The 24,640-nt window shown below is 35.4% G+C and overlaps 1 protein-coding gene across 1 annotated transcript in view; it reads left to right on the top strand.

Annotated features, from left to right (window-relative positions):
- LOC112043188 (trissin receptor-like) overlaps window positions 1–24,640 on the top strand; it is a 112,895-nt gene that overhangs the window by 64,358 nt on the left and 23,897 nt on the right. The window contains exons 2-3 of the mRNA XM_052891231.1: window positions 10,697–10,971; window positions 19,686–19,830. Coding sequence (XP_052747191.1) covers window positions 10,752–10,971; window positions 19,686–19,830 — 365 coding nt within the window. The 5' untranslated portion in view covers window positions 10,697–10,751. The remainder of the gene's footprint in view (window positions 1–10,696; window positions 10,972–19,685; window positions 19,831–24,640) is intronic.

Genomic DNA, 24,640 nt, shown 5'->3' with positions numbered 1-24,640 from the left:
TAGAAAATATAATTAGGTATATCATGTTAGTAACCATAAACAAGGGAGCCATAACATAATTATATCCATGTTATAATTATCCTAATGTTATTGTCAATCATAGCTGTGACATCGTAATATTAAATTACACTAATACATTATTCCCTTGACGCAAACGAAATCGTAGGTACATTATTTAAGCCGATAGTCCAAGATCCCGACTTACTCAACAATTGAAATATTACCAGAAATTACCAAAAATTACCAAAATTAAATAAAGCTTAATTGAATGTATGATTTGAAGATAAGATACTTTTAAATATAATTTACCGTCTAATGATAATTCATCGCATTTCGCGGCAATTGAAAGGCAAAACGAGTGTCGAGTGTGCATTTTACACACACTAAACGTAATGTTTAACAGAATAAGAAACTAAAACGATGGTTAAAAAGTAAAAGATATTTTGGAATACCATTTCTATGAATAAAATAAATAAAAATTATAGGGTTGGTGCCGCATTTTCCAACGTATTATAAAGGCCCAGTAATAAAAAGGGCCAGGTCTCCCTCTTTATCGGAAAAGGGATACCTTTTATTCGATCTTTAATTTTTCTTTCCTCCTCAAGTTACCTCAGCGCTGGATATTATCATTAACACCTTCCTTTACCTTAACCTAAAAAGTCGGAGTAAATATTTTAAGCTCTTTTAATAATATTTACTCGTATGTCGTTGCTCGTAGCGAGATACTTGTTGTTTAATAACGTTGTCACCCATGAGGGCAGCCTTGTATAATCTATACTTATAATAAATCTGTAGAGAGGTCAATTCTGTACATGAAATATATTACCAAAATAACTATCAGGGGGATTAGTGATCGATGCTGATGCCAAAAATTAATTCAGTAAAATTTTTGTCTGTCTGTCTGTATGTTCTTTATAGAAACAAAAACTACTGGAAGGATTTTAACGAAACTTGGTAAAATTATTCAACATACTCCTGGGCAGGTTATAGTTTACTTTTCATTACGCTACGATCAATAGGAGGGTTGAGATAGGGTAGGGTAGGGGTAGTTGAAAGTTTACAACGACTTTCACGCGGACTAAGTCGCGGGCGTCCGCTAGTGTTGAAATAAATTGAGAAACTTCTTAACATAACTGTCTGCGTATTTGTTAATTATACAGATACGAGAACATACTTTCAGACGTAGATGTAAGGCGTTCTTTTTTCAACAAAATTAATGAACTTTCGTAGTCGTAGCATGTAGCGTTCGCCATTTTGTCGGTAGACTGTAAATAGTTCAAGAGAGCACACGCGTTACTTCTAAATGAGCTCCAGTGGCGAAACAAATTGATCGATTCTTCGTAAAAGTGGATAGAGTACAAAAAATATCCATCTTGTATTCTATTTGACAAAGGGAACATATATTTCCTTTACGTTTTTGTATAAGTTTACACAGTAAAGAAAAATAATAATAATGTTTCTGTTTTGGAATCCATTTTGCAACTGGCTCTTGTATTATGAGAGACGTCGACGGCTGTCGCCGACACGTCGACAACCAACATCGAGACGTTTACGACAAATATCGATATTTGGCGACTACCGACCGTAATTATCCGAAATTCCACTATGCTTTTAATAATAATATGATAAAACTATCAATAATAATTGGTTGCTCTATAATAACAAATCTTAATGATAATCACAGTAAATGTGGTAAACACACAGCGAGTTTATTAGTCTACTCTTTTATGTCGCACTATATGAAATAATATTTTACAACCGTGCCTCGGAGAGCACGTAAAGCCGTCGGTCCTGCGCCTGATCTCTCACCGGTCGTGTCGGTCTGCCGTCCCATCGGATTTCGAGAGTGAGGGAAGAGAGAGTGCACCTGTGCTTGCGCATACACTTGTGCACTATAATATCTCCTGCGTACATGGTTAATCTCACCATGAGATTAGCCACCGTGACCGAAAAAATCGGTTGGGAGCATATTATTAATAATTTACAAATGATTTACGTTCTAAATAGAGAATCAGAGTAATAATATCATGCAAATGTGCAAATTTCGTTAACATATTAATTTTGTAATACGAGTGGGCATTGTACACGCAACGTCCTCGACAAATGTGCTGTATAATTAATCATGCCGTAAAAAACTGTACGTTTGTTTGTTCAATATTATACGTACGATTATCCGATCGGTACTAATTCGGTACAATTTCGCATTTACTAATTACGTTCATTTTCATCGTTTACTCGTAATGACAACTGACGTTTTAGAAAAAATTAGGTAACGGTAATACTAGATATTAATAAATTCATTTATTGTATTTTATGTTGGAATTAAGGGCGTGTCAAAGAAATATACACGTACACACTTCGTAAACGTTATACACCTTCTAGTGCAGTTGGATGAAATCAGGTATAATAAGAGGGTAAGTTTTAGAAGTCCGCGTGGGCTATTGTATTTTATGTATGTTTTTTTTTTTTATTCTCTTCAAGTAAGCCCTTGACTACATGTATTTTATGTATGTTTTTTTTTATTCTCTTCAAGTTAGCCGTTGACTTCAAGTGACGATGCAATCTAAGATGGAAGCAACTTGTAAGGAGTAGGATGATAATCCACACTTCTATCGGTGAAACGGATGAAGAAGAATTAGTTTGAAAGTATTAGATAGCTAGTGTATAAGTAATTTGTCCGTTTAAGTTAAAAAAATCCAATAATGATTCGCTAACGTCATTGCCTCCAAATGTGCTTGAAATCTGTTTTTCTCGTTTTAAGTTAAAAGGTTTTAACATTATTTCTCTATCCGAGTTTAAAAAAGCTTGGAAAAACTTGTGAGAGAACTTCGTTTCCACTTGATTAATATTCCAATTCTAATATCGACTCGCAGTCTCGAAGGTAATTTATAGGGCCCGGATTTATTGGAAAATTTCATTTATTCGTTGACATATTGATGAAAATCTACATGAATTTCTTAGTAGACTTGACTTCATCCAATATTAAAGTAGTGAAAATATAAATCAGAGTAAAGAGAAATCTTTACCATAAGCCATTTCATTTCCTGTGGGAAATTTATTTACTATAAATATTCAGTTGTAAACAATAATGGTTAAGGGTACCTAAATGAAGGAGAGATAATATTTGATCATCATGTGGATCTTTGACTAACCGCCCAAATGCTACTATGATGAAAAACTTTTGAAAATTTCGAAAAGTTATAGGTATTTTAAACATAATCTCTATCTCTAGATACCACTTAGCCGAGAGATGAAATAAGACGATGCGGGCTACCGCCTACAGCTTCTGTCTCACGTCACGTCACAAAAAAAGTGACGAAAAATTCATCTGAAATATTTTCACGCCAACCTCAAAGCTGAAGCCTGAAATTACTCGACTTTGAAGTAACTCATTTTCACGAATAAAATCAACAGGTAACTGGTGAACCCTTTTCTTTAAGCCGACAAATTTTCCGTCATTTTTATTTTGTTTTATACGAGTAACATACGTACTAGCAGAACCCCTAAAAACAAGCAATTAAGTCTTTCTTCTTTATAATATTAACTAGCGGACCCGGTCAAGCTTCACTTTGAATTAAATGTACTTCTTTCCTATACCTATCCTATCCTACCGCTATCCTACCTCCACCCTACCCCTACCCTACCCCTAAATTCATTTGTTACAAAAAATATGATAAATGAAAAACCGCTCGACCGATTTTGTGCAAACTTCACATCTACTAAATAGTCCAAACAAAGCCAAATAGATATAATTTAATTATTATTTTTATATTATCTGTGTATTTTAAATGGGTGTATAACCTGACATAAAGAATTATTATTATTATTATAAAGCTGAAGAGTTTGTTTAAATGCGCTAATCTCAGGAACTACTGGTCCGATTTGAAAAATTCTTTCAGTGTTAGATAGCCCATTTATCGAGGAAGGCTATATGCTAACGGAAACCACGCGGTTGAAATCGCGCGGCGTCAGCTAGTACACAGATAATAACTGTTGTATTTTCATTTTAATAATTCATTTACGTCGTCTTTCGGCCTCACTTTAAACTTTTTTTTTTTTATTCTTTACAAGTTAGCCCTTGACTACAAACTCACCAGATGGTAAGTGATGATGTAATCTAAGATGGAAGCGGGCTAACTTGTTAGGATTAGGATGAAAATCCGCACACCTTTCGGTTTCTACACGACATCGTACCGGAACGCTAAATCGCTTGGCGGTACGTCTTTGTCGGTAGGGTGGTATCTAGCCACGGCCGAAGCCTCCCACCAGCTAGACCTGGACCAATTAAGAAAACCTCAATCGGCCCAACCGGGGATCGAACCCAGGATCTCCGTCATTAAATCCACCGTGTATACCACTGCGCCACGGAGGTCGTCAAATAATAATAAACTCCCAATGCACTCGCGTTTTATCGTGTATGTATACAAAAATTGCCATAGACACCATTATTAAACGAAACGAAACTACAACTTTTTTAATAAACAAAAATTTACATACAGGAAAACTTCTAAATTAATTAATAAATATAGGTATAACATAGGCCTCGCCTCAGGACTACATGCCAGCGGTTTCTTTGTTACTAATAACATTTTTTGTAATATAAAATATAATAAAGGATTAATATTCGCACAGCTGAATTATAAAATATTTTCTTATATAAATCTTTTTGACATCTAATATATAAAATTCTCGTGTCGCGGTGTTCGAACTTGAACTCCTCCGACGGCTCCTTGAACGGCTCGACCGATTTTGATGAAATTTTTTGTGCATATTCAGTAGGTCTGAGAATCGGCCAACATCTATTTTTCAAACCCCTAAATCCTAGGATAGGGTAGTGGTAGGGTAGGGGTATGGTATAGGGATAGGGTAGGGGTAGGGTAGCGGTAGGGTAGGGGTAGGGTAGGGTAGGGTAGGGGTAGAGTAGAGGTAGGGTAGGGGTAGGGTAGGGGTAGGGGTAGGAGTATGGTAGTGTAAGGTAGGGATAGGGAAGAAGTGCAAATAAATAAATTAATAAGTCAAAGCGAAGCTTGAGCGAGTCCGCTAGTATTCTATATAAAAATCCAGCTTATCCCGTTTTATTTCAAGGTATAAAATTTTTGCTTATAGATAAAGCGCATTAAAACCGGTCCATCAGTTCGGAAAATAAGACAGACACATTAAATAAAAAATTTAAAGACCCATCTTTTAAGTATAACATGTTATGATAGAGAATACTATAAACTTTAGTTTCAAAGGAAATGCATGTAGCGTAATACCAGGTAATACGAACTCCGGTTTCTCGTATATCTACATATACAGTACCCACAACAATGAATATGCGTGGATTTATGATAAACTTAACTGTCCCCTAAAATCAAACCCCCCTTCTTCATCATCATCATTATCAACCCATATTCGGCTCACTGCTGAGCTCGAGTCTTCTCTCAGAATGAGAGGGATTAATAGTCCACCACGCTGGCCCAATGCGGATTGGCAGACGGCACACACGCAGAGAATTATGAGAATTGTAATGGTAAGAGGTATGCAGGTTTCCTCACGATGTTTTTCCTTCACCGTTTTGAGTCACGTGATATTTAATTTCTTAAAATGCACACAACTGAAAATGTTGGAGGTGCATGACCTCGACCGGAATCGGAGGCAAAGGTCATATCCACTGGGCTATTACAGCTCCCCCCCCCCCCTTTTCAACCTTGAGTTATTATTAGGTAACATTTTGCAGAAAGGACTTAAGCTATCCTTAAGAAGTCGTATTTTATATTATTTTGTCTAAGGACGGAAAAAAATAATTTTTATTTTATGTAGAAAGAAAACGTAATCCTTAAGAACGAAGTAGCTCTTAATATAGGAATTTTCCTTATTCACTTCAGGATTGTTATGATGTTGCTGTTTTGCTCGGATTTAGTTCATATTTTGTATTATATTTATTTCTCTTGTCTTGTCTTGTCTGAAGATATGAAACCATAACTTACTGTACCTTCCAAGTAAGTCCGCTTCCATTTTAGACTGCATCGTCACTTAACATCAGGTGAGATCGCAGTGAAGGGGTAACAAGCCATTGGTTTTATAGGTCCTGGAAGGTCCAGACTCTCAACCGTCATATAAAACATAATTATCCGCATGATAAAATCGATATTTCAGTGGAATAGGTAAATTATGGTCTTATAACATCCGATTAATAAATAATTAATTGTTTGTAGTGCTTCCGTGTCGAAAATAATTTGAAATGAACTGTACTTCACTGTAATAATGGCTTTCACATTAATATCGTTATGGTTATGAGTTATAACACACTGGATAGCAATTTATAAAAAAAAACATTAAATTTAACTTTAAAATCTATAATCTATAATTATAATAAAACTGTTCGAATTCTATACATTTAATGACAATTTGAGATTTTACATACACCATTTTGTAACACCAAACGTCTGTCCGTCTGTCTGTCCGTGTCCTGTCTGTCTGTCCGTGTTTTTTTGTGATTCGAGCACCACGCTCAAACTACTAAATAAATTCAAATGAAACTGAACTCAGTTTAAGACCATAATACGGAGAAGGTTAAAGGATTAGAATTGGTGAAATAGGGCTTGAAAGTTTACATTGATTTCCACGCGGACAAAGTCGCGGGTGTCCGCTAGTATAAAATATTTGTAAGAAATGCACGCTGCCTAATTGTTCACCCATGGGCAAGGTACTCAATACGCTGGTGCTATTACCTCTTTTGGAAGGCCAATAGCACCAGCTAGCATTGGGTCACCTGATGCATCAATTTGTCAGACATAGAATTGAAAATCCTTCTTTGCCAGTGTCACGCCATTACTTTAGAACAATTTCATATCATTTATTTTTCTCAGAAGAAGAACGATACATTAAGTAAGGAGTAAATGAGTTTCACTAACAAATAGGCACTTACATAGTAGGACATGAAAAAGAAACCGACCAAAGTTGAATGAGATAACATTTAACTAAGTACTAATGAGTCTTAACTTTTACTTCGTATACTTAGTCGTACATAATATCTACTAAGTTACGCACTTATTTTTTATTTGTATTAACGTTATCTGATTCAGTAGATACTAGGTAGTTTGATGAGTCCGTTCATATACCTACCTATTCCGATCATTCATCATCCTTATCAGCCGATGGACGTCCACTGCTGGGCATAGACCTCTTTTATGGTCTTTCAAATACCACGGTACTGAGCCGCTTGTATCCAACGGCTCCCTACGACCCGATTGATGTGATCTGTCCACCGCATGAGGGGTCGACCAACACTGTGCTGGTCGCTATTCCAGCACCTTGGGATTAAAGTCCATGGACTCGTTGAACTTTATGACCCGCCCATTGCACTATTGGGAACTTTAGCTTCGCGAGCTATATCGGTGATTTTGTTTCTCATGCGGATCTCCCCATTTCTTCAAAATATACTATCTATGACTAAATGTTATGAATAAAAGTATAGTATATAGATAGTAGTAGTAGTATAGTATATAGATAGAATAAAAGTAAGTATAGTATAGAGAGATAAGTATATAGATATTAATTACTGCTATAGAGGAGTTAGGTAATACTACTTATAACATCAGTTCGTGTATAATTTATGCAAGGATTGTTCGCATTTACCTTGAATAGTATTATCAATGGTAGCATTGAGATCTTAGATGCAGGCGTAATCTACATCTGGAGCATCAGTAATGGCTATGAGTGCTAATTACATATATAGGAATTATATTGCATACACTTTGAAGTAAACCTTAATTTGTACCTACATCTGTGCCTTTGCATCGATAAGATGACCTATACTGGGTTTCTTGGACACCCAAGGCTTGAATCTTTAATTCTTAAAGATTTAAACTAGCATGTAGTACTGCAGTCAGTCTCCTTTGAGATGGGTATACTAAATACCAATTCGCTGCATAAGACTAGGTTGATCGTCGCGCTAGACGGGTCGTACTCGTAAGACGTGAAGAATCGTTGATACGGACAAAACTGCAAAGTCTACAACATCGACGTAGAATCGCTGTCTATCGGTTTTTTTACAGGATATGCTTTCCTATGATATGATCCTGGTGATGCTTCACGCACTGCTCAGCGAGGTCGATCTCGTGGGAGAAATTCATATAGTAGTAGTAGTAGTTAGTACCTAATGGTAGGCACATACCTACCACTGAACTAGCGAGGCAGTTATATATCCATAGTGCAACACTTCAATCATGTGGTCAATTGAACAGCGAGCGGTCAATTGATCTCGATTTACGGAGACGATATAAGAACCGGATTCAAAGAGCAAAACACGATTATTGAATGGATTTTGGCTGGTGGGAGGCTTCGGCCGTGGCTAGTTACCACCCTACCGGCAAAGACGTACCGCCAAGCGATTTAGCGTTCCGGTATGATGCCGTGTAGAAACCGAAAGGGGTGTGGATTCTCATCCTCCTCCTAACAAGTTAGCCCGCTTCCATCTTAGACTGCATCATCACTTACCATCAGGTGAGATTGTAGTCAAAGTCTAACTTGTAGAGAATAAAAAAAAAAAAAAAAAAAAATGGAAACCTATCAGGTCTAACAATTTACTAAGAATGCTACCAATAAACCCTCGAGTAAATAGATAATAACCATGAGCAAAGTCTCGGACTTGTAACCGGTGCATGTAGGGTTAAAGACATCCTTTAAAACTAGTTAACAAGCCCCTTTCCCCACTCAAGTCATTTTCCCCGCCTATCCCAAAATAATCCATGAAGGATTATCTAACAAAAAGTGTGGACGGATCAAACGCCACGACAAGAATAATTAGCTGGTCGCCTATATTGCCAGCACTCGGTCTACCACTATTCCCCACTCACCGAACACTTCACGATATCTCGGTACGAAGTACAGTTATTGTATTGCGAAGTATTAGTATGAAGTTCAGTTATTTCCACAGAACTTTATGTTCTATAGAAATAAAAATATGTTTATGCCCTTAAGCTGTGCTTGAGCGGTTTATTTCAAACGTTCAACTGATAGGCAAACGCGTGTTCGCTTGGCAGGCAAGTGACCGGAAAGAGCTTTCGTGCGAAGTAGTTTCCTCGCGAGACGGTTGGTTTTTGCTATACGTGTAGGTAAGTGTGTTGAAATAGTCTTGCACAAGAATCTTAACATAATTAAGAAAAACTTAAAGCTTTCTATAAGCATATTTTACAGAGCCAGACCTTAGGTGACAGAATAAGCAGCTTATGCCGCTACCACGCCTAGAATTAGTGTCGCTACGTTACTCGTTCTTTCGCGAATATTCGTGGAAATATTGCCACAATTGTTCGCGCGATTAATTTCGCGAGAAGAGCAGTGTATGACCAGGCAGGACAACAACGCGGCAGCGCAAAGTGGCCACATTAACTCGTCCTGCTGCGAATATTCACTTGAGTATTCCGCGAGTACATCTTGAAATGCAAACATCCTCATCGCAATCCTAACAGCAGCGCAAGGAGCAACTCAATCAGCATAGTGTGACGGCCGGCCACCCTAGCCAAGTGGCATGCGGGTCTCTTTTTACGATCGCTAACGCTTCGAAAACTAGAAAAATGTATGACTGATCTTGATCATGTGACCTGTCGATAGCAAATGTCATTCCTATACATCTTTCTAGTTTTCGAAGGGTTAGACCCAACACGCTGCTTTAAAACGGGTTGGCAGGTTTAGGACAATAATGTTAAACTCTTTCATTTCAAGATTATTATCAGATGTTAATGATGGGGACCGACCAGTAGCTCTCCGAAGTACAGTGGTGTAGTACCATTCTTCGGGCTGAGATTTACTACGTGAAAATTTCTTGGAAGAAAGAAAAGTTCAGTATTTCACAGCTCGAACCACTATACATATATCAACGTGTCAACAAAATTAAAAATACAGAGTTTGTTATTGTTGAGTTGTTTTAGTTTAAACAAAACACACAACATGATCGACGATCTAAAATATTTTTCTAGTAGCTGCATGTGCGTAATGTAAATCTTTACCACCTGTATTTGAGTTAAAAATAATTCTATGTATCTACTTTTAAACTATTATTATTTATGTTCTACTGTCTATGTGTGTATAAATATTTTGTTTGTGGTACATTGTCTATTTTAAATTGACCGTTGTGCTTGGAGGTCCATGCAAGAGGCCTATGTCCAGCAGTGGACGTCCATTGGCTGATAATGATAAAATTGTCTACGAGAGCACATAGAGAGCTAAACAATATACACATAAATAGAGTAAGTTACATAGAAACATAGATACCTATATATCTCTCTGTACAGCACTGCGACTCCAACCATTAACCGTAAAAGAGAAATAAACCTTTGAATAGTGAAAAATGTATTTAATTTTTTATATTGCTGTTGATTATTTAACCTTGATATTTTACCTGCCACAGATAATATAATCAATATTATTGTTTTTTTATAATAAGGAACTTAAGCTAACTTATTCGAATAACTATACAAGTCATGCCCAAATGCTTTGTAATTATTCTTCATACTCCAGGGAAGGTTAAAGTATACTTTTCATCTCGCTATGATCAATAGAAGCAGAGCAGTGGAGGGAAATGTTGGGAAAACGGGAGAAGTTACTCCATTTTTACAGCGGATTAAAGAGGTCAAGGGCGGACGAAGTCGCATGCGTCCGCTAGTATAAAATAAATGTTTTATTATTATTTACCTTGGTATTTCTTCTATTTCAGATGGACGAGCTAAAGCTAAGTAAGCATTTACGAAGATAAATAGAAAGCCGAAATTATGTTCCACATGAAATTGTTGATCGAGTCCAATGTTATCCACAATGCTTTGGGGGCTGCCAACAAGACGGATGCCAAGGTCACCGACAACACGACCTACATATCGAGGAGAAACGAAAGCCCCTACTCTATGGAGGACGATGAGTTTATATTCGACAGAACAGATGTTAGAGCTATATTTATAACTCTCTACACAATTGTGTTTTGCTGCTGTTTCTTCGGTAAGTAGGGTAATTGGTGGCATTGTTTACCTTGCTGCGGTATTAAAGTTTTGAATGTTGTTGTTAAACTTATCAGACTTCTGTAACTATAATGAAATGTACGCCACACAATTTCAAAGCGTATAATATACCTAGTAATAAATTATTTAGGTAGTGGTTGCGTTTAAGGCGCCTGCAACGCTACTAATACTGAATTGTATACGCGCTACATAATTTTTAAGAGGTGAAATAGGGGTTGAAAGTTTACATTGATTTCCACGCGGATGAAGTCGCGGGCGTCCGCTAGTCATGTAATAAATAGTGAATACGAAATCACGTGACTTATGTAATACTACAAACGTCGAAAATAGTTAATTAACCTGCTGGTTTCCGACCTTAGACGGCCTTCGTATGTAGGCAGCTCGTGATTGAAATGTATTGGTAATTACAAGTCATAGAATTTGCATAGCCATAGACTTAAAGGATACATTACATTTGATATTACACAAGTGTGGACTCAGCCTTAGGCTAATGAAAACTAGGTACTGATTACTTTTGTTGTTTCTTCAGTAATATCGCTTACTGATGGAGTACCCATGTTTGCTTTACAGTGATATCTAACATTACAATATGTAGAAACAAAGTTTGAGTTGTTAGTTGTTAAATCATTATTATTTCGGCCGCCCACGCACATCCATTTACAAGTTTTCATAAAAGCGTGCTTTTATTACCTATAACTTTTATTTTTATATAGAAGAAATTATTATGTAACTTTATTGATAAGTATCATGAAAAATTGCCGTAATATTTTTACATAAAAATAATGGCAAAAATCTGTCGGTAATAAATAAAATCGACAGAGTAAGTACCTAGGTATTTTATTTACAGCCGGTGATCACGAATAGGTACACTTTATCTATAACGGTATAACCACAGTAAATAATATGTACAAACAGTATTCCAACTCGGCCGTATCTTTGAAATAAATATACAGCCGCGCAGTAGGTAAACATGAGATAGGGCTAGGCGGGTGCCTCCAGCATTTTGGAGATGCCGTCTATACTACGCCTTTCATGATGAGTAAAGCAGTACTCATCAAGAAAGGCTGTAGTATAGGTATTACCACAACGTGAACAAATATTTTTTTTCAGCTTGCATTTTGATTTTTTAAGAACTTAACGTACTCAGTGACACTCTGCCCATCAGGACGAGTCTAACGACGTATCATTTATCAAAGCCGCTTGTTCATTAGCTAGTTACAAGCCCACATAGAATCAGACATACAAATACATACATACATACAAGTCAAACACAAACCCTCCTTTGGGCTTCGCCGCAGTAGGGTAACAAAACACACATGCCCCGAGGTTTTAACAGAAGCGTACTCGTACCTACAGTATCATGATTCATGAACCGCCTATAACTACCTATTTCACTCGTGTCAATCACTTTCCTTTACTCTATTTACTTTATTTACTAATCCAGACACTTTTCTTTTCGGGAAATAAAAGGAAATACCTTTTTCATTAAAAATACACACATTATGTACCTACCAACTACTAAGTAAAATTATTTTAAAGTCTTACCTTTCACAGATTCCAGGTAATTTAAAAAATGTTATCTCTGGATGCGTTATTGACGAATTCATGCAACCAAACACAGCACAATATTTCATACTCGTTATAATTAAATATAAAAAAACCGACCGTTTGTTACTGTTGCGACTGTCTGCACCACGAGTGCACCACGAGATCGAGGTGTGTAGGTATAGCTCGCGCTTCGTCCTCTATTATGAAGTTGGAATACTGTTTGTATATATTTACTGTGGTATAATGGTTAAATTGGCAAACTTCCTGCAGTATACATACCACTGAATATCTGCTGGTTCATTAAACTGTTTATTAAACTTTCAAGTGGATTTTTGATAAAAAAGACTATGATACTCGTTGAAACAATACCTATCGAACAATTGTTGCGCACCTATATCTTGCACTTATTTATGCGCAACTGTCAAACTTAATAATTAATAACTAGCGGACGCCCGCGGCTTCGTACGCGTGTAATTCTGTTTTTCACAATTCCCGCGGGAACCATATATTTTTTTCGGGATAAATAGCCTATAAATGTTTGTACATTGCCCCATAACCTTCATTCCACCTATATTCACTAGAAGATAGGTGAGCAGAAGAGAATTAAAAGCCTGCTCAATTTAAACAAAAAGGTAGAGGTTACCTATCCTCGCATAAATACTTATTCAATATATCGACAATTTACAGGAAAGTTTTAATTATTATAATTAAATTGCGAAAAGTCCCCATCGTTAATTATGTGCGTCAAAAAAGTCAAAGGTTTGCAAAAATTCGTTTATTGGATTAGATTGCTTTAGTTTTATAATTTAGCAGACACTGCGCGGTTTTACCCGCGTTGTTCCTGTTCCTGTATAAAATACGGAGATAAAATATAGCCTTTAGCCCTCGAGGATAGTGTAGAATCCGAACAATGAAAGATTTTTTTAATTCGGTTCAGTACTTTCAGAGCAACGGATGAAGAAAGAAACAGTCAAATATTTCCTCTTTATAATATTTGTATAGATAATAATATGATCTCCCTTTGAAAGTTATCAAAGAAATGTTAGCTTCTTGGGCATTTATAGTAGGTGTGTCTATTTTGACAGATTAAGAAATTACTATACCATGTCCAAATACAATTTATACATCGTTTATTATTGTTGAATCCGTCTAAGGATTCAACATTATTAAACGATTCCAGCAAACCATTTAGATAGCGATTAATCTGCTTTAGTTTCAGAGCAAACTCTGCTTTGATTACCGCGAGAAATCTGTTCGAAGATATTGACGCAACGTCTGTGTAAAAGATGCCTTTATGATACGAAAAATACAATTTATTACAACAAAGCTTCAAGAGTTTTATTTTAGTTCTCCAACAAGAAATTTATCTGGCCTCAAAAGTACTTTATGGGCCATGCGATACATAGTTTTATCTTTTAGACATTTCTATTATTAAAGTAAAGCTTCCCGTTAGGCTAGCGATTTACCGCAACACGGCACGTATTTGTTCCTCGTAAAATCGAACATATGTTGTTGAAATATTGTACTTTTTACCCGACTGCAAGAAGGGTTATGTTTTTCGCGCGTATCTTGTATGTATGTATGTATGTAATATTCTTTATTACCTCATATCTTCCAAACCACTGAACGGATTTACGTAATTAGGGTATCGTTAGATTTGTCTCAATAACCCAGGTGTTTTTAGATAGGTGAAACTAAAAAAAAAATAACAAGACGACTGTGAGACGCTACAGACTCGAGGTGAAAAAAAAAAATTCACCAATTTTTTTTTTCTAATATTGCAATATGGGTATCAAATTCAAGAGCGTTTTGTGAGTATTCTAAAATGGTATATCACGGCCATGTTTAAAAAAAAACTACAATTAGAAAAACGTTATTTACTAGTTGTCTATAAGTACAAAATACGCGAGGCGGTTGATTATAGGTGCGAGCAGGGCGACTTCATTTCACAAAGAAGAGCAACTTCAGTTCACAAAGAAGTGAAGTTATAAAATAGACTAAATTAAATATATTGATTATAAAAATCGGCCAAGTGCGAGTCGGATTCGCCCACCGAGCGTTCCGTAGATTTTTTTTTGAATATTTGCTTAACCTCGGTTGGACGTATAAATTATAGTAGGTACTTTGTAATAAACGTAATAAATAAATCCGAAATTAACCATCTATCGTAACTAAAAAGTGTGAAATAAAAAAATTAATAGTCAAAGGCTAACTTGTAAAGAATTAAAAAATAAAAAATTACTGTGGCTCATGTATAATAATATTTTAATGGACAAAAAGATAACGAGCACTAAACTTTTACAGCCAATTGCTGTACTGTAGTACGAAAAAGCAATAACTCAAATTATTGGGTTAGTTTCCAACTGTAGCCTGCCTATAAAACAGAATTAATGATCAATCGAACAACTAAACGACCATCAAGTTCACAGCTGGCTGTGTATTTATATCTGCACTCGAAATTTATCTGGTAAAGGTCAACACACAAACTTTAGTGTACTAATTCATCGTAAGAAGGAACAAATTTATTATCCTTTCTAATAGAAAAAAGCTCTTGTTACGGTGTTTGTGGTCGCACTTATTCAAACAGCTCGTCCGATCATTATAATGTAAATCGTATATAACATAATTTTTTGCTTGTATAGGTAGATAGAAATGATAAAAGATCGTTAAGTAATTTTTTCCCACCTACACGCTCCTAAATTTTTATTCGCGATTTTAGTACTTATATTCAATAGAATTTGAAGACAAAATTTCGTTTGATATGACAGCTAGTCTACTAATATAATAAGTTAAAGTTTGTGGTTTTGAAGGAGATAATCTCTGGATCTACTGAACAGATTTTGAAAATTCTTTTACTGCTTGAAAGCCACGATATTTGTGATTGTCGTAGGTTATATTTTATCCCCGTATTCTCATGGGACAGGAACTACGCAGGGGAAACCGCGGGGTGTCGGCTAGTAAATATGAAGTCCTTACATATGAAATGGACGTTTTGTCGTACAGTCTACTTGGTCTTTGGTTAAGAGTTCCAATTTCAAATTTATACAGCTTAAAATTTAATTTGAAATTGGATTCTTTGTTCAACTGTCTACGCGAGCACACCTATGTATAATATATAGTGGGTATGTATTGCAATATTAGTAAAATATCAACTAAATAATCAATTTATTGTATTATATATAAATATATGAAATATATAAAGAAATATAGAAATTATAGTCTTATATACATAATATAATATTAGTTTGATTTAACAATTTAATTTTACTCACGATTTTGTGTTTTCAAAACTAGTTCATTTTTATTTTCCTGTTTTGGTTTTTTCTTTGCCTAACTCAGTTTACAAAATAGAAAACTTGAAATATTGCGTTATTTACGAGTAGGTACGAATTCTATCGTGGTACCAGGGTTGCAGAAACGGCTTGAAGGATTAATGATGTGAATGGCGGCGGTGTCGCAAAAGAACAGTGCGTTTTTGTTTCAAACTTTTTCGTTCTGGAAATTTCGACCTGCAATATAGGCCTCGCGGACGGCTGAAGACGATGTTGATAATGAAGAATTGAATTTAATGAATTGAATCCACGTCCGAGCTAGCTGCAGGCTGCGGTGTTAGTGATAAAACTGTTTTAATCCACTTGAAGCAAATTGGGAAAGTGAAAAAGCTTGAAAGGGCCAATGAATTAAGTAAAATTGTATAAACGTAAGTGATTCATGTTTGTTACGCTTTCATGATTTAAGTACTCAATCGTGATTTGCATACACGTTCTCAAGGTTCTTTCATCCACAAAGCCACGTGGACGAATAATATTATAATTGCATGTTTTCTACCGGCCTTTTCAATGTAAGTATTATGATAGGGAACGGCATGTTTGTAAAGATCGCATTAACACGAAATCCAAACATAAAGATCCTTTAATTAACACAGGGTTCTCTTTGATGTTTCACATTCATAACAACCGGTACAGTGACCAAGCCCTTATTTAAACTTAAACGTTGAACGTTTTATTCTGAAAGGGTTTTAGAAGTGTTTTCTAACAACCACATTTGTTTACTGCAGGGTTAACCCGTATTCTAACTTTTATCTATGGAAACGGAAATTATACAGGTAAAACCACATGGCGCATAAACAAAGGGTACATCATCATCATTATCAGCCGATGGACGTCCACTGCTGGACATAAGCCTCTTGCATGTGTGTGACCTCCAAGCATAACGTTCTCGAGCCGCCAGCATCCAGCGGTTTCCTGCGATCCGCTTGATGTCCTCGGTCCATCTAGTGGGGGGTCACCGACACTTTCCGGTGCGAGGTCGCCATTCCAGCACCTTGGAACCCCAACGTCTATCGACTCTTCGAACTATGTGGCCTGCCCATTGCCACTTCAGCTTCGCGACTCGCTGAGCTATGTCAGTGACTTTGGTTCTTCTGCGGATCTCCTCATTTCTGATTCAATCACGCAGAGAAACTCAAAGCATAGCTCGCTCCATCGCCCGCTGAGTGATTTTGAGCATTCTAATAAGGCCCATAGTTAGCAAACAAAAGGTACCTACTAGGAATATTAAAAATCCGTTAGACATGTTTGGTTACTCCTATTTTGCATAAACAATTAGCAGGTACGAAATTATGCATCATCATAATATTATATTACAAACACGCTGAATCGGTTGATTCATTATCATTTTGATCAAGGGCGGTTGTTTGTTAATTTAACCGCAAACCATTTTATTAAATGTTAATTTTTGGCTACACTTATTATTAATATATAAGCTTGCTCCACGGAATCAGCAGATAACGGTCGCGATAATGTGACATGCGGCGAATGAAAATATCATTAGTGAATAATGAACGTCCAAAATTCGTACATGAAATTTATCAATTTAGACCAGGCGCTGTGAGGCATTGAGTGTGCATAATTCGAGGACCGCATTTTGTATACAGTTTTATACTCAGATAAGCATGCAGATTACGATTCTGTATGTTGCCAGGAGGGTTGTTGGGCCATTCTTATGTTATATCCTACCCCCTTTTGTGCCGGGTATACGGACTTATCTTTGTAACAGTTTTATTAATATAAGAATATCCAATTTTTATCATTACGTTTTTTCACTGATAGCTAATATAATAATACAAAAAAAAAACTAGAAAGTTATAAACGATATTTTTTTTTAAATGTATCACTCCAAAACTACTGGATGAATTCAACTGAATCTTCGTACGATTCGAGTTCGTACTACAGATAAGGTCATAAGAGATACTTCAAATTACTAAAATAAAAATGAAATTAATTAGTAAGTAACTAATACAGAAAACAGCTTACTGTCGAAGAAAGCAATTATTAAGCTCTTTAATTAAATATTCACGATTGTTTCTCATTAAAGAATAAAATAAATTAAAATTCTACTCATAATAATTGTCTCACTTGTTTATTTTATCATTGCGAAGAATTCTTAGAATTACTTCTAATTTAAATTTATCATTATTGTAGCTTTGAATTTAGGCTATCTTCAGGGTAACTGTTAATTATTGCTACTGGTTAAAGAATATTGTCTTCTTATTTATTTTACATTAATTTTAATTCAAAGTGAGTTGTTTTTGTCTATTTATGTTGATTTAGGCTCAATACACAATAATTTATTGAAATAAATGCCACTTTATTTCATGACTTGGATTACGACTAGTGTAATTTTTATGATTACGACTACAGGTAATTAACCTTACTTAATAAGTAAATTTAATTGTTTTACACTTATTAAGTATTTGGTAATCATACGTATGTTTCATGAGTAAGTTTATATCATTTTCTTTAAATATCTATACTAATATTATAAAGCTTGTTTGTTTGATTGAACGCACTAATCTCAGGAACTACCAGACCGATTTAAAAACTCTTTCAGTGTTAGATAGCCCATTTACCGAGGAAGGCTATAGGCTATATATTATCCCGTTATTCCTACGGGAACGGGAACCACGCAGATGAAACCGCGCGGCACCAGCTAGTAAATTACATAAAAGTTCTATAAATTATCTCGCTACGGTTGACACGCGCAAAACTACCTATCCAACTTAGGTTTGGAATTAGTTATACTGCATACGGCAACTAAATTCAATACCCAATCGTTTGGAAACAATTTACGAGCCATTGATACGTGTAATTTAAAATAATGGACCGTGCTATGTTATTACCTAATTTGGTAGATTAATTATTTAAAATATTATAATAGCGGACGCCGGCGACTTTGTCCGCATAAAACTCTACACCAACCCTACCCCTACCCTTCTCCTACCTTCCCACTAACCTACTATATCCTGCGCCTTTCCTACTACCACCTTACTTCTACCCTTTCTCTATCCAACCCCTACCCAAAGTATTCTATGTCCATCTTCTGGTTCTAAGCTACCTCTCCACCAATTTTCATCTAAATCGGTCCAGCCGTTCTTGAGTTATAGTGTTAGTTACACTAGTTATAACTCAAGAACAGGCTGGACAGGCACAACTTTCTTATAAATGTAAAGATTAGCAGAACCTGGCGGTTTCACTACGGGAATAAATTAAAGATTATGTTACTTCTCTGGTAATGTAGTTTTACAATGATGAAAGAATTTTTCAAATCGGTCAAGTAATTATTGGGTTTATTTGTTACATAGTCTTTAGAATATTAGTTTTGAGTTTAAGGTCATTGGGTGTCGATCTACTAAACTGATATTGAAATTTACATTGAATTAACATACGCTATATTTTATTCTCTTAATCTGCAGGAAGCTACGCGGGTAAAACCGCGAGGCGTTAGCTAGTCTATACTAATATGATAAGGAGGAAAGTTTTGATGGTTCGTTTGTTTGCATAGAATACACTGAAACTACTGAACCGGTTTGAAAATTCTTGCACTGTTGGGAAGCAACTCTATCCCTGAGTACCTATATTTTATCCCCATTGTTCTACGGGAACGGGAACTACGCGAGTGAAACCGCAGGGCATTGGCTAGTTTAAAATATAAAGGCAACATAGTACAGAGGTCTAATAAGCGTTTACCCGAAACGATCTTACACGTGTCTCCAGAGAAATGGAATTTATAGTAAAAGCAAAAAGAATCTTTTATTCTCAGAAAAGCTTTTTCTCCAGGGATGTGAATAATCTGTTCATTTTGCAGGCAACCTTCTCGTCATCCTCGTAGTGACTCTGTCGAGGCGACTGCGCTCCATTACAAACTTTTTCCTCGCCAACTTGGCTGTGGCTGATTTATGCGTTGGAGTGTTTTGCGTTTTCCAAAATTTAACAATTTATCTCATTCCAAGGTAAGTAAATGGTTTAACAATTTACAATATACATTTTATTGCATGCGTTATTTCAAACAAATCATTCACTAATTCATTAAAATCAATCTGCATTAACATCTTTTTTATTCTATGTAAGTATTTACTTTCAGTATATTTTTATATTGTTTACAAAATATTTAGTATGTACAAAGCTAAATGATTAGTAATACTATCATAAGGTGCTAGCTTACCTGGTACAGTTCGCACCATCTAAAATAAACATCGTTTAAATCTACTTCAAAAAGATCGTCGAACCGAAATTGTACTCAACTTTTTTCGAGAATTACAGACAGTAGCTTATTTTTATGTCAAAAGCATTATTAATAGAATTATTTAGTATACGAACATGATTTCGAGCTTTCTTCGATGAGAATTCCCGTGAGTTTAAGCCAATAAAATCAAGAACTTAAATATGTTATAAGGGACTTTTATTAAACTTGTTATCATGTTAGGTGCCTACTTCAGAAGTTGCCACTCAAAAATCGGGGAGTAATTCATTAACAATTCTACTAATATTATAAACGCGAAAGTTTGTATGGATGATTGGATGTTTGTTACTCTTTAACGCCGCTACTACTGAAGCGATTTAACTGAAATTCGGGATGGAAATAGATTTTACTCTGGATTAACACATAGACTACTTATTATTCTGAAAAATCCATGGTATCCCGAGATTTGCGAAAACTGATGATTTTGATGATATGAATGTTTGTTACTTTTTCACGCTTCGACTACTGAACGGAATTAGCTGAAATTTGGTATTTACATACATTATAGCCTGGATTAACACATAGGCTACTTTTTATCCCGGAAACATCCATGGTTCCCGAGGGATTTGTGAAAAACTAAATTTCACGTGGACGAAGTTGCGAGCGTCCGTTAGTTATAGATAGATAGATATATAACAATATTCAATTTCAATAATTTTAACCTTTACAGGCTTTGATATTACATCGATGTGTACAGGTCTCAAACACAGACAATGTTTAACAAAAGGTCTCTGCCCTGTCAGATACTCGTACTGTAGTTCAATAAACATGAAAAAATATTTTCTATGAAGATAATAATAAAAACGTTTCAATGAATATATTTGCTTTCACTTTGCCTGTACAGTTCAAGTGGCCGAAGGAAGGCTACTTTCCTGTTTGACACATTATAATAGAATGTGTCCGTAATAAAATAAACAATGTAGTACTTATGATTCGGAGATTTCTTATGAAGCCCATAGGTTAGTAAACGAATAAAAGGTCTACCTACTTGAAATATGAAAAAATGTGCGGCCAAAAGCATTAGCTTTAGCGTTTTTCATGTTCTGTGGGTCAAACCCACGTTCGAACGAATTTCTTCTTTTTCTATATATGTATAAGCGTCATATAGAAATTTTATCACATCACACAGTTAATATGTATTATATAGGCGAAAGTTTGTGCGTGTGTGTATTATATGTTTGTTTCTCCTTTACGCTGCGGCTGCAGTAGCGATTTAGTTGAAATTTGGAATGGAATAGATTTTACTCTGGATTAACAAGTAGGCTACTTTTCATCCCGGTAAAATCCATGTTCCCGCGGTATTTGTGAAAATACCTGAATTCCACGCGGACGAAGTAGCGGGCGTCCGCTAGTATAAAAAAAGTCTCGTGTAGATGATAACAAAAAAAACTTCGTAAATTTTTTCTTCAATGTCTTTTATATTGAATTTTTTCTTCAATGTCTTTTACATAGACAAAAAAAAACAGTAAAACTTCGAGAGAAAACAGTTTATTTTGATAAAAATTAAAAAAAAAACGTGACAAGTGCGAGACATCAATGTAAGAGTGAGTAATCAACCTTCTAAAAGTTTCTTCTAACCTGCCTGGTTCTTTGGGGCGTACCTACACTAAAAAGTAAATTCCTATAAGCTCCAGTTTGCTAAAGTAATAATTTATACTTTTTTATTTAAATTTAAAAAATAATTTTCTTTCTTACTTATACAATAGGTATACATATTACACTGCAGTGAGTGTATAAAACAACCTCCTATATTTTCTGTTAGTCTGCTACTTTGAGATTGTGTGTGTCTAACGTATTTAACTAAAATAACGTTATAGTAAATTTATAAATCAACGCTCTAATACTCTCTGTTATCCTGGTACTTTGTTAGACGCTTTTGCCACAGTAAAGATATTTCTGCCAGATCAGTCTAGTAAGCCTCATAAAAATGCTCCGTTACAAAATACCAGACATAATGTATACGTTAATGAAATGAAGCGTAACGTACCAGTACGGATGAGTATGGATTTAATCTGTCTTCCACATTGTTAAGGTATTACGGTTCCAATTTATCTACGCAGTATTGAATGCTCACGCGAACGGAAGCGATGCTCTATAAGAATGAGATATTAAAGTCAAAGAAAAACGACACGGACGCGACGAGACGTCAACACACATACGTAAATCCGTCCGTAAGCTCCCTTTTCATCCAATCTGTGTGAGTTTTCATTATACGTACGTTCTGAGGAAACATGTTAATATGTTAAACCACTTAATTTATACAGTCATTTGAGGCGGTTGATTAACAGTTCGTATTGATTACATAATGACGTTATACGTAAATTATCCGTTTAACCGCTTTGTTGATGCAGTGGACTGCTAGTTTGACTACATATGAATAAAGATACAAGGTTCAAGTGCCGTGTGAGTCCATTAATAAGAGATGATAGAGATTTCTTCTAAGAAATTATCCGTAGCACGTCCGTGCTTCGGAGAGCACGTAAATCTGCTTCTTTTTCTCCCGTCATAGCATCCGTTTGCCGTCACTTCAAAGTACAAGAGTGAGGGAATAGAGAATGCACCTATAATATTTATATATTATGTTCCTATAATTAACGATTTGTCCAGTTACTCTCATTTCTACAAATGAGAACAACTGGACAAATGGATTTCTACAAATGAGAGTATTTAGTATACTCTTACGTAATAGCGATAGCTGCTACCAGAAATAGTACCTAATTGGAATGTTTACCAGTGAGTAGTTTAGAACTCCAACCAAAGCGCGACAAAAGTATTTTACGACGACGTTTAAACGATGCTCCAGAACACGCAATATACAGAGGAACTTGACAAACGACGCTTTACGCTCGCAAGAGCTTTGTGTTGTGAACGTTGAATTTTTTCCGAATTTGAAACGAAAATTACACCAACAAAAGTTTAAACCAAAACTGTTGTTTGGCGCGTGCCTCCAGCACTGAAAGTCATACAGACAAAATAACAGTACCAATGTTACAAATTGCTTTTTCTAGTTCTGTTTTTGTTTTTACGGCACCGATTACAGTCAAAATCGATATTAGGCTAATTCACTATCTTTGACGTATGCTAGTTGACATCAACGAATTGAGATTCTATTTAAAAATAGTTATCGGGTGCTTACTGGTGGATATTACACATAATTGACATCTTGTCAATTGATTTGATGTTTATTTTAATATGTTCATAACAAAAACAATGAAAGAATTTTTCAAATCGGACCAGTAGTTACTAAGATACCCCGTTTTCCTACGGGAACGGGAACCACGCGCGTAAAACCCCGCGGCGTCAGCTACTATAATATATCCCTGCGACACGATGTCGTTGTGTTAGTCAAAATCCGTGGAAATTGGTATAAAACAGAAGTTTTAATTAGGACAAACGTGCTATCAACCGCAAAACATTAAGCTCGTAGGTAACTATCACCCATGTTGGTATCACTAATTATTATTTGGCACATTTCCACTTTTAGTTTCGTACCTCGTGTGAACAATTTGACTACATAAAATAAAAACTTATTGTTTCAACTCCAAAGTAACAATGAAGGACGAAATTTATATTAGAAAAAGTTATGAATTTAGAAAAAGTAGGTAAATACTCAAAAGTTTACGGTGTGCGTGATACAATTTAAAGCAGAACAGCTAGTAATTAATTAAAGGACAATGCCAGACAATGTATAGAAGTTTGACCCACTAAAAAAAATAATTTGCGACAATATATTATATATCATATTATTGGATTTTTTGTACTATTAAACAAATATTACCTTTTAACCCTTTATAACTAGGGGTATAAAAATAAATCCAAGTTGAAGTTTGATTTTAAGGTTAAGTATATGTGCAGTTTATTATGAAATAGATAACGATAAAGCGTCGTGATTGGTTTTTTGTAAATACAGAAGCACTTAGCACATGCAATACATTTAAAAAAACGTGATTTTATTATTTTCAAATTACTCCGAGGTATTATTTTCAAATTATTACGAGTTTTGATAGTTTGACAGTGTTATGACAGTTTATTTTTACATTTTGATCTGACTTCGCAGCTCTGGATTCTAGCCATTTTGAACATAAAATAATTAGAATGCACTAAAAACGCTCTAAAGGGCTCGAACCCAAGGTCGAAATAAGGTTTTAAAAAATAAGTAAACAATGTCAGCTACGAGGAAATAACGTAATGGATATAATTACTTTTTTTTCCGGGGCAGATTTTTATTCCGGAGTTTAACAGTAAAAATGGTTTTTTAAAAAACAATTATTTAAAAATTTAATATATTTAGTACATCTACATTTTCCGCAAAATTCCGAGTTAGGACTGGGTCAGGATCTGGCATTCTCCTTTTGAACCTACCTCGACACTTATGAATTTAGCTAGAGATTATATATAGTATCTATAACGATTTTATATCAGAAATTATTTCCATCATAACAGAAAAATCCGATATTTTCGAATAGCTTGGATCTATAACATACATTCAGCTAGGGATCAGAATGATGATTTCAGCTTTT

Source organism: Bicyclus anynana, chromosome 3, assembly GCF_947172395.1.
Source record: "Bicyclus anynana chromosome 3, ilBicAnyn1.1, whole genome shotgun sequence".
Lineage (NCBI taxonomy): Eukaryota > Metazoa > Arthropoda > Insecta > Lepidoptera > Nymphalidae > Bicyclus > Bicyclus anynana.
This window is presented reverse-complemented; position numbering and strand designations above follow the sequence as displayed.